Source organism: Phaenicophaeus curvirostris, chromosome 5 (genome assembly GCF_032191515.1).
Source record: "Phaenicophaeus curvirostris isolate KB17595 chromosome 5, BPBGC_Pcur_1.0, whole genome shotgun sequence".
Taxonomy (NCBI): Eukaryota; Metazoa; Chordata; class Aves; order Cuculiformes; family Cuculidae; genus Phaenicophaeus; species Phaenicophaeus curvirostris.
Window position 1 is genome coordinate 59,075,906 of NC_091396.1, and position 14,830 is coordinate 59,090,735.

The following is a 14,830-nucleotide window of genomic DNA, read 5'->3' on the forward strand; positions in this document are numbered from 1 at the left end:
CCGGGCGGAAGAGGGGCCGCCATTCCATGAGGAAGGGGCGGGGAGGACGGGGCTCCCCCCCATGAGGGAGGGGCTGGGTGGATGAGACTCCGCCCCCAGGGAGGGAGGGGTCTGGCAGGGGAGGCTCCGCCCCCGTGGGGGGCGGACGGAGGAGGGGCCGCCATTCAGTGAGGGCGGGGCCGGGCGGAGACACCGCAACCGAAGTCTCGCGAGAGCGGGGGGCGGTGCCGCCGCGCTCCCCCGGTGCCGGCGCCGAGGCCTGCGCGCAGCCCGGTCCGCGCGGGGCGAGCGGCGGCGGGGGGGCCGGCCGGGTCCCCGCCCCGGGGCGAAGATGCCGGGCGGGCGGGTGTGCGCGGCCTGCGGCTGCTCGGAGATCGAGGTGGACGCGGCGCGGGGGGACGCGGTGTGCACGGGCTGCGGGTCGGTGCTGGAGGACAACATCATCGTCTCCGAGGTTCAGTTCGTGGAGAACAGCGGCGGCGGCTCCTCCGCCGTGGGGCAGTTCGTGTCGCTGGACGGTGAGAGGGGGATGGGGGTTATGGGGGCGGGAGGGGAGGGGTCCTGGGAGATGGGAGGGGGTCCTGGGGGGGGAGAAGGAGAGGGTGCTGTGGTCGAGGAGGGAGGGGGTGCTGGGAGGGGGAGGAGGTGCTGGGGTCGAGGAGGGAGGGGGAGGAGGGAGGGGGAGGAGGGAGGGGGTGCTGGGGGGTCGTGGAGGGAGGGGGTGCTGGGATCGAGGAGGGAGGAGATGCTGGAAGGGGGAGGAGGAAGGGGCGCTGGGGGGGTCTAGGTTGATGGAGGGAGCAGGTTCTGGGAGAGGGGAGCAGGTGCTGGGGGAGTTGAGGTTAGGGAGGGGAGGGGGTGCTGGGAGAAGAGAGAGGGTCCTGGGATAGGAGAGGGCGTGCTGGGGGTCGAGGTTGGGGAGTGGAGGAGTGCTGGGGGAGGGAATAGGATACTGGGGAGGGGACGGAGTGCTTGGAGGTGGGTGTGAGGACAGTGTGTTGGGGCAGTGTGTGGGAAGAAGGGAAAGGGGACAGTGTGTGGGGAGGGGGTGTGGGTGCAGAGCGGATGGGGTGCTGCGAGAAGAGGGGACGGTGTGTGTGGAGAAGGTGTGAGTGGAGTAAAGGGCAGTGTATGGAGACAGAATGTTGGGGCAGGAGAGAGAGTGGTGGAGAACAGGGACAGTGCATGAGGGATGGTGTCCTATAAAAGGTATGAGCTGCAGGGCACAGAATTCAGGGTGCTGTGGGCAGTGTGGGGTCAGGAACAGGGTACGGGGTTGAGGATGCTGTACCAGAAGGTAGCGTTATGAGGATGGTGCATGGGTGAATGAGTGCTGGGAAATAAGGACAATGTATAGGGAAAAGGATGCTTTGCAAAGGGCGTATGGGATTGGTGCATGAGGAACAGGGAGCTGTGCAAAGGGGTGTGGAGGACAGCACATGGAAAAGTTGTTCAAAGAAGAAACAGGGCTGCTGCATGTGGGAGCTAGTGCTGCACAAAGTGGAAATGGGAGGCAGTGTATGGGGAAGAAGTGGAAGGTGAGACAGAAATGGAATAGGGGAGGCTGGGATCAATGGGGGAGAAAGCTTTGCAAAGTGGGAGAGATGCTCTGTGTCATGCAAGTAAGTGCTTGAGAGACTGAAGCTATGGGGTGTGTGCACGAGAGAAGATTTTAGGGATCTGTATGGGCTAGCTAGGTGCACTGGGAATGGTGAGATATATGAAATTATTTGGGGTAAAGGACAGGAGAGTTAGGTGTCTGGTGGGTAGAGGGACTGTGTGGAGGCACAGAGACAGTGTGATTGAGAAGGAAGAGACTGCAAGTGAAGGGGCAAGAATCTCTAAATAGATGAGTTTGGGTGTTTGTGTGAATGCCTTGGAGGATAAGGCCTATGTTTGGAAGGGGAGAGAAGGAAAATGAGTGTGGGGAATGTGTATAATGAGAAAGAAATGTAAGCAAAAAGCATAGGAAGGAGCTTAACAGACAACCAAGGGGGACTGATGGATTGCATGGCAATGGGGAAGAAAGAGGAGTGGTAGTAGAGAGGGCAGCACTGTGTATTGGAGTTCAGGAGTTTACTATAGGCTTGGATTTGCTGATGCCATCGTTGTCTTCCAAATCAGGGTGCTGGCATTACTTTTTTTTTTATAGCTTAGAAGTAGCTCTTGTATCCTCCACTTTTCCTGCAATGATGTGGAGACTGTTTTTTTTTGTTTTAAGGGCTTGTACTGCTTTTTTCCTCCCACCCAAGATTATACAGGACAGATGGCATGCAAGCTAGAGCATGTTTTGGGTTGCCTTTTTCTTATGGAAAAAATATGAAAAGGGAAAGAACTGCACCATACTGAGACTTTTTCTCTTTCTGGATGAATTGCACAGTACTTTCATAAGTTTCTTTAAGTAGCTCTTTCCCTTTTGTGCAAGTCCTGAGAGGCTGCTGTTGGCTGATCATCTTTTTTGATGGATAGTGCATTGATTCTTCTATAGCTGGTTAGTTACCTGTTCAGCTACTCTTAAAAATAATTGTAGTGCCCTTGAAGATGGATAACCACCTTGAAGAAAGATGGGTGTGTAAAAGTGAAAATCTAATTGTAGCACCTTTTTTAGGCACGCTTATGGTGGCTTTATCTGGCTGGCACAAGGTGTGGTTGCAGGGGCTTCACTGTGTGTTCACACTGAGATCTTCTAGCAAGTCCCCGTGTGTGGTAGTGTTTGTATTCTGTGAAATGTTTGTGGAAACAATAGAATAGGGCTTTCAAAACAATGCTGTGTGCATTTGTGAAGGATGTGTAGGGGTCCTGTTTCATGCAATAAATATTTAAGGAAATTTGGGTATGGTGGTTTGTACTGGAATAATTCTTTATGTTCCAAAACAGATGCTTCTGTTGTGAATGTTTTTTTTTTTTGCTTGACTTAAACTGAGTGATCCAAACTAATCTGAAAAGGTGTATTTGTACTGCAATAAGTGTTTTCATGATGTTATGCTTGTATGACACTGATTTAAGTCCTTGGGCATGGGGAGAAAATCCTTTTCTGTATAAGCAAGACAGAATTTTTATCTGTGTTTTGCTGTCTGGAGAATTTCCAATCAAATGTATGTTTCTTTTTAAGTCAGAAAATGCACACTTGCTGAAAGCAACATTTTCCATTAAGCTATAGCTCTTGGTTACTCTGATGGTTGCATAAGCAGTTTTCCATCAAAATTACCTGGTTTTAACACCTTTTCCTGTTACCTTCGTGGCCTCTTTAGGTCTGTGGCTCTGAGGGATCCCTAGTGTATGAAAGGGCTTGGGTGGAGGCTCCACAGACTGCAGCCTGGTGTTCATGAGCAGTTCTACTGTGTGTAGCGTTTGCAGTGTGCCTGAGATACTGGTTGTGAGACCCTGGCTCTTGGTCAGCAGAGCTGGGTGGCTTGGAAACTGTTGCAAGTTTTGCAAGGTGAGGGCTGTCAGGTTCTCTCTTGCAGAGCTGGGAGCTGAATGGGGCTCTTGATGTCTATGGAGTTGAGAGCTTCTGCTTGGACAACAAGGTTCCCCAAACCCTTCCAGGATCTGTGAGGGCTTCTGTTTGCGTGCTAATACATGTTGAACAGTTATAGATGCCTTGATTGATAATTTACTTTTCATCTTCATCATAAAGAAACAAAAGGAAAGGGAAAGCATTGAGATACTGTTACTGACTTCTCTGGAGGAAAAGGACCTGGGGATGTTGATTGACAGCTGTCTGAACATGAGCCAGCAGTGTGCCCAGGTGGCCAAGAAGGCCAATGGCATCTTGGCTTATATCAGAAGTGGAGTTAGCAGCAGGTCCAGGGAGATTATTCTCCCTCTGTACTCGGAACTGGTGAGACCGCTCCTCGAATCCTGTGTTCAGTTCTGGGCCCCTCACCACAAGAAGGATGTTGAGGCTCGGGGGCAAGTCCAGAGAAGAGCAATGAGGCTGGTGAAGGGGCTGGAGAACAGGCCTTATGAGGAATGGCTGAGAGAGCTGGAGTTGTTTAGCCTGGAGAAGAGGAGGCTGAGGGGAAACCTCGTTGCTCTCTACAACTCCCTGAAAGGAGGTTGTGGAGAGGAGGGTGCTGGCCTCTTCTCCCAAATGACAGGGGACAGGACAAGAGGAAATGGCCTTAAGCTCCCCCAGGGGAAGTTCAGGCCTGACATCAGAAAAAAAATTTTCACAGAAAGGGTCATTGGGCACTGGAACAGGCTGCCCAGGGAGGTGGTTGATTCACCTTCCCTGGAGGTGTTTAAGAGATAGGTGGATGAGGTGCTGAGGGATATGGTTTAGTGTTTGATAGGAATGGTTGGACTTGATGATCCTGTGGGTCTTTTCCAACCTAGGGATTCTGTGACTTCTCTTTGGTTCATTTAGCCAACCTGCATGTTAAGGATCCAGAGTCTTGCATTTGGTTGCTGAAGGAGGAAGACAGTCCTGCACTTCCCTCTTAAAATAAAGTGGCTTGCCTAGATCACATCAAGTCCTCACTACTAAGCCCAGCAACCTCAGTATAAAACATGGGAAATCTGTTCTTCTGTTCTGCCAGGGTTGGAAGACGGTGCGAGATCACGTTTTTTTCCCAGGAAGTATTTATGTTCAGCTATCAATGTGTAGGTAGCCACAGCCTCACCACTGATGCCTTTCACAGAGGAGTTTGATAGGGCTGGTCTTTTCCAGTGCAGGTCTCTTAGTCTGTTTCCATTGTTTTGACAGTTTTAGCAACAGAGCATCAAAGTGTGGGGTTGTGCTTGAATGTGACTGAAAGATCTCGCTTTGCTACAGTAGCGAGGTTTGGGGAAATGAGGATTGTAAGTCTGGTAGGCAAAGGGACGGAAGCAGCGAAGGACAAAACAGATGGATGTGCTGTTAAATATGGGAGAATAATGCTTTTTAGCAGAGTGAAGGCATGCCTTGCTGGTCTTTTGGAGTTTTCTGAAGAAGTCAGTAAGTGGGCAAAGCAGATTGTTGGACTTGCAAAAACAGGTGAGCAAGATGCTTCACTGGAAGCTTTTATAGAGTCTGAGCTGTCATGGATAAGGAAAGGTCCTTGCAGAGCAGAGTAACTACTTGAATTAAAAGACACATAGGCTAGAAATAAATAATAAGTCTCCCGAAGGACGTGGCACTGAAGTCCACAGGAATCTGGGCTGATGATCTGGAAAGCAGGTGAATGGTGAGTTAATGAGGTTTGCTGGCAACACTGAATTATTTGACTTAGTGAAGACTATAGAAGGACTTGTTGCTGTTAGTAGCCGTTTAGTAGGATAGCAGATGAGATCAAGAGTTGCAGTGAGAATTAGGATTGTTTCTTTCTTTCACATGTGTGATGGTAGAATCTGGACTGGCTAATATAACTTGGGAAGGAGATCCGTAGCTCTTAATGAATCGCTCTGTAAAAACATTTAGCTCACTGTTCTTTCACAGTACAAAAAAATGGGCTGGGGAAGGGAATGTTAGAAGTTATCATGAAAAACGTATGATAGTATATGTCACTGTTATGTGTCCACAGCACTATCTGTAGCTTAAATACTGTTTGTACTTCTGGTCTGCTCATTTCTTTTCTATCTGCCCCCTCAAGAAAGCCTCTAACAGAACTAGAAAAGATGTAGAGGGGAAGATGATGTGATCAAGAGGAGGTCTTCTTGAAGAGCTTGTAAGTGCGAAGTGACTGCATAGACTCAACCTCTTCAGAGTGGAAAAGAAGTGATTCACTGGGGATGTGGTAGAGATCTGTACATGCCATAGAATAATATAGCAAGGATGAGTGATGGTTCAGTATTGCGAAAATTAGCGAGTGCTAAGAAAGCTTATTTTAGAGGTAGGAAGTGAAAGTAGGAGGGTCGGAGAACATCAGGAGAATTTGTTTTGTTTTTTTCTGGAAGAAAAAACCAATAATTGCGACTTTTAACTTGTGACTGTTAAAATTTTACATGGGTTAAAAATGACTGACAAACAGAATGAAAAATATGTTATGGCCATTAAAGCAAAGATACTATTACTGGCTCAGGAAATCCTGAAGCCACAGACTTAGGATTTCTAGACTCTGGGAGATTGTATGAGAGAAGTATTGTGACAAGCTTTGTTTCTGTTTTGTGCACACTTAGGCGTGTGCTTTTGTCGACTTCACAGCTCAGAGGTACTAAACTAGGTACTCCATTGGTCTGACTTGGCATAGCTGTCCTTCTGAGTATTCAGAGAAAGATAGTGTTCTTTGAGCTCTACAGTGATGCTTTTGAGGGTTTTGGCCATTCTTTTAAAATGGGGCCAAGATTCAGGGGGCTATGATATAGCAGCATAAAGTGTAGGTGTCCTTAGGTGTCCTTATTTGTATTAACACTGATTTTTTTTTTAATATTTTTTTTAATCTTGTGTTTTGGGAAGTGGTGAGCACAGAACTCCTGATGTTCACAGTTCACAGGTGTGTTATGTCTTGAAAATGCTTAGCTAATTTTTTGAACTTGTTGTGAGAAGTTGGTAGTAGTGATATTTACAATTGTGAGAGTTTGTGGTAAGAGGTCCAGAAATACAGACTGCAAGACAAAGCTTTAGTTAGAGTAAAGTTTATCAAATTGTGTATCATAGAATCAGAGGATGGTTTGGGTTGGAATGGACCTTAAGATCATCCAGTTCCAAACACCCTGGCATGAGCAGGGACACCTTCTACTGGATCAGGGTGCCCAAGGGCCCATCCAACCTGGCCTTGAACACTTCCAGGGATGGGACAGCCACAACTTCTCCGGGCAACCTGTACCAGTACCTCACTGCTCTCACAGTAAAATATTTTTAGATTAGATACTAGGAAAATCTCCCCTCTTTCAGCTTAAAACTGTTAACCCTCATCCTATCCCTGCACTCTCTGATAAAGAACCCCTCCTCAGCTTTCTTGTAGCTCTCTTAAAGTACGGGAAGGCTGCTATGAGGTATCTGTGAAGCCTTCTCTGCTGTGGGCTAAACAAGCCTAACTCTCACACTGGCAAATAATGTCTTGTGAGGTACTTGTCACTTGTCACAAACAGGTAGATTCTTTTCCTAGCAATGGAATACCCTCATCACACTTTAGAAGGGGGCTGTGGTGTATCTTTCTATTGATCTTCTGAGAGAAAAGTTCTTACAAAGCATAAGCTAGTGAAAGCTTTGTTGGGCCCAGTACTGGTCCAGTTTAACTCTAAATTCTGTTGGAAGTGGTCACAGTCAGGTAAAAGTCCATCTTCAACCCTTAACCCTTGCCATGTTGTTTTCTTGAAGCTTGTGAAGACTTTCAGTTGTAAGGTTTTAGAGCTTGACTGATTTGACCCTGGGTAGGTCAGATAGTAGTGGAAAAGGATTGTCGTTCTCCAAGGAACTCTGTGAATTGCACAGAAAATGTTTAAGCTGCATGCTTTTCTTCACTGAGTCTACTTTTGAAGAATAACTACCCACCTTATTAGTGATTGCCAGTTCAGACTGTCTCGAACTAGCCAAAAAAGGTTGTTCTCTGTGGCTTCTTGTCAAACTTTGGGAACATTTGAATTAAAATGCGTCATTCTGCTAATTGGAATGAACGCTTTTTTTTTTATACCAAAGTTCTTAACGGACTCCTATTGATCGTAACATTGAACGCATCTCAGTGTTCAGTACAGCAGTACGGTGTCTTAGGGTGAGCTGTTTCTCCCTCTCCATTACACTGTAATTGCATCCTGTAAGACAAAAGCTCCACTGAGTCCTTCACCAGTCTGCGTTGGTTTTACAGCAGCTGCTTTTGTACAAAAGCAAGTGACAAGTCACGCGTTACATTTGAAGGTGACGAATTCTCTGATCAATCTTTCGCTGTGTCTGATTGGGAGTTCCCTGTCTTGTAGTTGCTGGGAGAAAACTGTTTTCACAGGTATTTTCCCTGAGGCTGACAGCAGAAAAAAAACCAAGTACGAAGCCGAAGAGAGTAAGAGGAGAAAAGCTCAACATAATGCAAAAAACGGTAGTCCAGATCTCTCATCAGGTTTTTGTTTAATGAAGCTGAGAAAGTGGAAGTCTAGGGCTTTAATCTGAACTACTCAGAGGAGAAGAAAACAGTCCTACCTGACAGAAAGCTGATGCGCAGGCAGTGCAGGTGCAAGCTGGGAGACACAATGCAGAAAATGCAGCATGAGAATAGGGCACTGCAAGGTGTACTGAGCTTGTGATCCTGGAACATATGGTGCCTGGGGAAGCTCAACTTTTTTTCCAGAAACCACCTTTAAATTCTTGGTAGTAAGAGGAGAAAAATAGCATCTGATAAGCTTCTTGGGAACAAACCAAAAGTCAATCTGGAAACCTGTGCTTTAGAAGTGTTTGTGCGGTTTGGTGGCCTCCTGCTTTGCCAGGCACTGCTTACCATTATTGTCCCTGCTCAGCTTCTCCCTGGCCCTCCTCTCACTACAACCTCAGACCCTTGTGGACATCAGACCCTGCCCCAGCGACTGCATCAGGGCTGGTCTTCAGTTCCCACAGCACTGCCTGGCCATGGGTCCCACCTATCCTCTGTTGATCCCTGTGACCCAGGCTGGCCACCCCAGAGCTGTGTCTGACCCTGGTCCCCTTTGCTGGGCCTGATCCTGACCCCCTTGTGCATGCTGGCGTCGCGCCTGGCCTCAGCCTGTCCCTGGCTCCACAGAGATGCTTGATACCCCAGGCTGGGGCTGCCCTTGGCCTGATGCAGAGTTTGGGATCGCATCTCCAGTAAACATTTAAACTGGAATATTTCAGAAGCTTTTAGTTATCTCTTACTTAATGCATCTTCTCCAGCCAGCTGCTTGTTTTTTACAAAACTGGCAGAAACCTCATAGTTTGGAGGCCTCCATCCTCCTCTCAGGTTTGTCTGAAAGTGGGCAGAGGGAGGAGAGCGTTGGGCAGCGCTGCTGCGTGTACCCTTTTCCTTGGGGGAAATGAGGATGAAAAATGAAGGTTGGCATAATGAAATGCAGCCTCTGTAATCTGAGGCAACAGAACTGTGGGATGGAGAAGACGAACCAGTGGAGCTAGGGGCATTTATGAACTCCTGGTAGGACCTACAGGATATTTCATCCTCAAATGCACCTCTGAGTAGGATGGTTATGGAGTGACTGGAGGCTGGTCACCAAAGTGGGATGATTCCTCTGCAGGATTTGTCCTGCCTCTGGGATATGAAGTGAATGAACAGCAGCAGTGTGTCTGTGTGAGACTGAGCTGCGTGACTCTCTCAAAACTGTTTTATAGTTGATTACTTGTAATTTACCTTTGTTTTAGTAGCTTTTGATTAAGAATATATTACTGAAAATGCATATTCTTCTCTTTAAAGTCTAGGTTGGCATTTGCTATTTGAGATTTACAGTAAAGAGCGTAAATTAGTCTTTTAACTTAATCTTGCTTAGTGTCCAAGCCAGGAGATTTTAGGATGGTTACAACTATATAGACATAATCATAGAGAGGGGAGGTTGCAAGAGGTGTCGACAGCATTAGTCCAACTTCAGCACCCAGTCAGGATCACATGGAGCTCAGGGCAATTGTACAGCATACATACATTAAGACTCTCCTTCTACATATGTACATGAGTTTGCAAGATAGTAAATTGAGGCAGATGGGAACAATGTTACTTGTGGAAAGCTCCCTGCTCGCTTTTGCTCATAGGGAGAAATCAAAGTTGTGAAGTAGCAGCCGTTAGCACACCACCAAGTGTGTTTGTTAAAACTTTCAACATACAAGGCTCCCCAACACTTAACAAGTAGACTGGTTCAAATGTTAGAATATCACAGAAAAGTTTCTTTTTGCTAATATACTTTTTTTTAATTGCAAGTAAGTTATAAGCATCTTACTACAGTGACCCATTTGCACTGCCATAAACTCTGAACCTGTACGCTTACTCTGCAGCGTCCCTTGGTAAATGTAATGTAGTTTACCCTTCAGTAAAGTTGTGGTATGCTCAATATTTCTCATGTGTCTATGGAAGCTTACTGAAAGTATGTACTGTTTTGTCCTTATAAACTTTATGATGGTTTTATGTCTAGGAGTGTGAGCTATATCCACCTCAAGTGTAGAACTTCACTGGTGTTCACATGGATTGAAGTATTTCAGTCTTTTTGGGGGTTTGTGGAAATGAAAAGTTATGGTCAGTAAACTGCAAAGAAGAGAGGGAGGAGACACAGGGAAGAAAAGCTTTCATAAAATTTAAGGGTACTAGCTGTTAATTTTCTGTACCTTTTGATTGTCAGAGTAAGTGCTAGTGAGAGAGTGGGTAAGAGGATGAACTCTGTATCTGTTTCTGTGTTTCTGTCTTGTCAGTCTTTAAGTACAATAAAGGTTTCTTTTGTATTTTTCAATATTACAAAATCAGAAGAAATAGGAGTTTTGTTTTTGATTGGTAGTTGTGAATTGGTTTCCACGTAGGATTTATTGGTAGACCAAATCCTGACATAAAATATTTCTTATAGAGCACCAACAAGCAGTCCTGAAGTGGGTTCCACCAGTAATATATATACCGAACTTGAAAAGTGAAAATAATATTAATTATAATGTTAATGCCATCAAAATTCTTCTTGCTTGTGATCCAGATCTCTAGAGATTAACTGAATTCACAGTTAATCATAAATTCTGTAGAGTGATCATGATGTGATTTACAACACAGAAGGAAGTGTGAGTATGCTGAATTTGCAGGCCTTTTTTTGAAAATCCTGGAGAGTATTTACCTGTTATGCTTTGTTGTCGGTTTTCTCATTACGTAACTAAATCATAATCGTGTTGTGTTGAGAAGGAAGAGGGGAAACTTGCATCTACTTTGTGCAAAAAAGTAATTATCCATTAGAGGCTTTAGTAAGAACTGAACCAATTTTTGCTTCTCTTCTGAAATCCTCCAGGTGGCAATCTTGCATCAGTGAAGCATATAGTGTTTTTCTGGCGTTGATTATTTTGTATTCCGTCCCTATGATGGCAACCAATGCTTGCCTAAGTGCTGCAGAGTAAACCGCTGTCACTTGTGAAAATGCTGAATTGTGGGGGTGACTTGAATGTATGTTGGTTTCATAGATTTATGCAGCCCTAGACTCTGTGTGGTGGACACCGGCGTATTTATCCCCTCAGTTGATAGGTATGAAAATAAGCCCATAGATAGCTAGCTATGATGGAGTAGATTAAAAGTTTCTCTATGTAAGTTTGTTAGACGGTAGCTCTTCAGCAGGCTTTGATGTGCGCAGATCTATTAACTTCCCTGTGAAAATGGCTGAGAAAATAATGATTTTGGTTACAGACTTTAGTAGTTTCGTGTGTTCAATAACTTTAATGATGCCATTTTGCTATTGTAGGCATGAATTGTAGTGGGACATTTACTTTGATATAAAAAACTAATGAGCGTCCTACTTAAATTAGACTATAAAAGTCAAAAGGAGAGTATGTAGCTAATCCTGATTATAAAACCATTGGTGTGATGCTGTCTGCATTCTTTACCAGGCCCAGATTTTATGTTGTCTCTGTAAATAGGTGGGCTTTAAACTAAAGGTTGTTCTGCTGCTTGGTGCTGGAGAATTTCACAGGGAAGAATTTTGGTGGGACTGGTCCTATCAAATAACACAAATTTCAGTTCAAATTGCAAGCAGCGTCGTTCTGTCTTCACTTGCTCATTTACGTTGAGGAAACAAAATCCATAAGAGTGGGATTAAATGTGGTTTTTTTCCCAGGTGTTGAATCTGAAACTCAGTATGCCACTAGCTCTTGGAATAGTGCCCTTCAAGTGGCAGATAATGGAGTGGCTGCTTTTCACCTCCTCTTTATGAAAGGATGCCTGTTGGGTCACAAGAGATGTGTTAAGTGCTGTTCCTTTTTGTTGCTGTTCAAGGTTACCACAGACTTTGCTTGCTTCTTTTGCTGTTTGAGGAACATCTTTTTTAGAGAAGCAGAGTGATGTGACTTCCTTCATTAGTGAGTCAGTGGAGCAAACCAGAAAGGGCCAAGGTGCCTGGGTCTGACCCTGCATGCAGTGACTGCGCTACAAACAGCAGGTGTGGGAATGACTGCTCCTGGCTGCCTAAGGGACAGTTGCTATAGCTCTGTGCTTCAGTAAAGTGGGGTTACAGGCTGGGTTTGGACCTGTGTAAGCTGTGAGCAAGTATCATCAAGTTTCTAGGTATACGATTTTCTGCATCTTCAGTTCTTTTGAGGTCTTGGGGCACTGTAAGCCGCTGAGAGGACCACAAAAAATTGAGCAGCTGTACTTCTGAGCTGCCTGGCACATCTATCCGCGCCTTCTGTTGTCCAGAAGTGTCCAAAGCTAACTTGGAGATGAGGCTTCAGCTATGCAAAACTGAGAGTCTGAGATCAGTAGATGACACCATACCTTGGGAAGGGCTGCCTCATAGAGGCATTTGAGTCAGTTAAGGCAAATGTTACTGCTGATATTGAAGATTTGGCAGGCACTACTTGCAGACACCAAATTCTTCTCAGATGTATTTTTGTATATCTTGAAAGCTGGATGTGAAAACGCAAAAGCCTGTTTAATTCACTTTTGAAGTTGTAGTGGGGAAAAATGGAAAAGGTCAAGAAATGTAAAAATTTCAGTTAACCTGGGATGTTAATTTGGTTGTGCCTAGCAATTGCTGTTCCTTTCCTTTGTACTTTTTAAATGACTAGCTTTGTAGGGATTTTTGTCTTTAAATGAATTTGATTACTTCACTTTTTTCATTTTTAAAGAGTTTATCTTTTTATTACCCAGCCGAGCAGTTGTGTTAATGAGTTGAGTTTGTATTCTGCTTATGAAGATTAAAGCTGATAGTGAGACTTCATAGTCAATGGCAACATTAGCTTGCAATTCTGAGAATATAAGTGCTCAGCAGACTAGTTTTCTGTCAGTTTTCAAAGCCAAATGCTAATTAGAGACATGCAGTCTTTCCAGTTAACTCGCTGAGAAATGGACACATCAATTTTGATACCAGAATTTGTCTTTCTGATAGCTCTGCTATTATCTGCTGCAGTCTCTACAGCTTAGCAAGAAATTACTTTTATGTACAATGCTGTATCTTGATGTCTAATGAAAAAGCATCTTAAAGGACAAACCCACTGAAATCTTGGCTTAATTTTATTTTGTTTTTATTATTTCTGGATTTTAGCTTCTGAGTAAGCTGAATTTATTTTGTTAATAGTATTGTTTATCACCACTCTAAGGTTGTTTTTGCATAAGCTTTTTAGTAGCAACGGGAAAACCTGTGATAGAGTAATGTAGCTGTTTTGAAAATTATGGTCCAGTAGAGTTCAGTATTTTCATGTATTCAAAGACAGAGGGAACTGAAAAGTGTTCTTTGATGCCAGTGCTGGACGGAGCCTTCTGCCTTCAGCCTGCCTTGCAGTTTGTTCCTGCTCTGCCCTGCAGTTTATGGCCGCCTCCACCACGGTGATGCTTGAGCGTGTGCTCTCCTGCAAATTGGACAAGTGAGGTAGCCCATGGCAAACCAAACCTTAAAGCAGCAAGGAAAGGAGAATAGGAAGCAGAGTTTCTAAAGTTAGATTTGCTACTGAATAAAATGTGTGTAAAAATATTTTCACTGCTAGCAGGGTAAACCATTCTTACTGAATGTACACCAAAATGTTGTGTGCTAGAGTAGTTTAGTAACCTCTCAGTTTTGCATCATCAGTTTGTTTTGGAGTATTTGTGGAAAGTCGAGACTGTACCTATAAGAAGGGCAAGGAAATGTTGCTGTCGATAATAGTCTGGAGCAAATACAGAATTGGAAGAGCTACCTCTATCCAGTGGGGAGGTCACTATGGGATATTTTTCATTTCTGATGAGTATGTTGAACTGAAGTACTTAAGCTATGGAGCATCTGTGTGAGAGCTGCTGATTGTTGTTCGTTGACAGGATCTGTTTATGAAGTGAAGTCAGTTTCTGTTGCGGCTAGTGTTAGAAACCTTATGTAAAGGTTGTATGGAAAGTTCAGCCTCAAAGACTTTTACAGACCATAATATCATCTAACATCTAATATTAGCTTTTCTTCTTTTCTTCTTAGTTGTTTTTCTTCAACAAAGATGTGTATTAAATGCAGTTGAGAGGAGACTAGCTAAGGAAGTCTGTAAGAGTGAACAAGTGGGGTCAGTTCCTCATCACTTCTACTTGCTACACAAGTATCTTACTCAGGCGTGTAGGAGAAATGTCCTGAACTGCTTTGAAGTGAGACTTCACTCCTCTGTATGTTTCTGTCCCAAAGCCATTATATAGTTTGTTCTAGTGAGCTGATATAAGATGAGAAAACATAGCTGCAAGAGCTTGAAGAAAAACTGGAGGCATCATAGGGAACAAGATTACTTTTCCCCCTATTCTGAAGAGCAGCCTACTTGAATTAAGCAGAAGTCCAATTACTAACAAATTACTTGTTTTCAATCCTGTGCTGTTTAACTTTTTTGGTCTCGCTTGCTGTTAAGCTGATAGAGTTGAATATCCTGCTGGAGGTAGTCTGATTGTTTTTAAAAAACTCGCTGCTTTAATGGGAGACTATTTCTGTCCTTGGTAGCTTAATTCCCTGTTCTGCAAGATTGGTTTGCATGAGTAGTTCCATTGACTCCCCGAGGACTCTGCATTCAGGCTCCTCAGTGTTGGCATGCTCCTCAGCATAAACCAGCCCTAGTTTATGCTGATTTACAACTCAGAATAATTTTAGTCTCCAGCCTTTCAGGGTGCAAACATAGCAGTTCCAAGCTTGCAGTTTTAGTAGCCTGAGTGTCACTATGTGTGCCTGATGTTAAACTAAAGTTATTTTAAAGTAAGTGTTAATGTCTGTAGTAGCCAACACAGTCATTTCTGAATGCTAAACATGTTTTGTGTTCTGTAGTGCCAGTAATTAGCTATTAAAATTCTGTATTGAG

At 44.4% G+C, this 14,830-nt stretch overlaps 1 protein-coding gene across 1 annotated transcript in view; it reads left to right on the forward strand.

Moving 5' to 3' along the window:
- The first annotated feature begins 297 nt into the window (after positions 1–297).
- Positions 298–14,830, forward strand: part of BRF1 (BRF1 general transcription factor IIIB subunit) — a 180,492-nt gene continuing 165,959 nt past the window's right edge. The window contains exon 1 of the mRNA XM_069858918.1: positions 298–518. Coding sequence (XP_069715019.1) covers positions 332–518 — 187 coding nt within the window. The 5' untranslated portion in view covers positions 298–331. The remainder of the gene's footprint in view (positions 519–14,830) is intronic.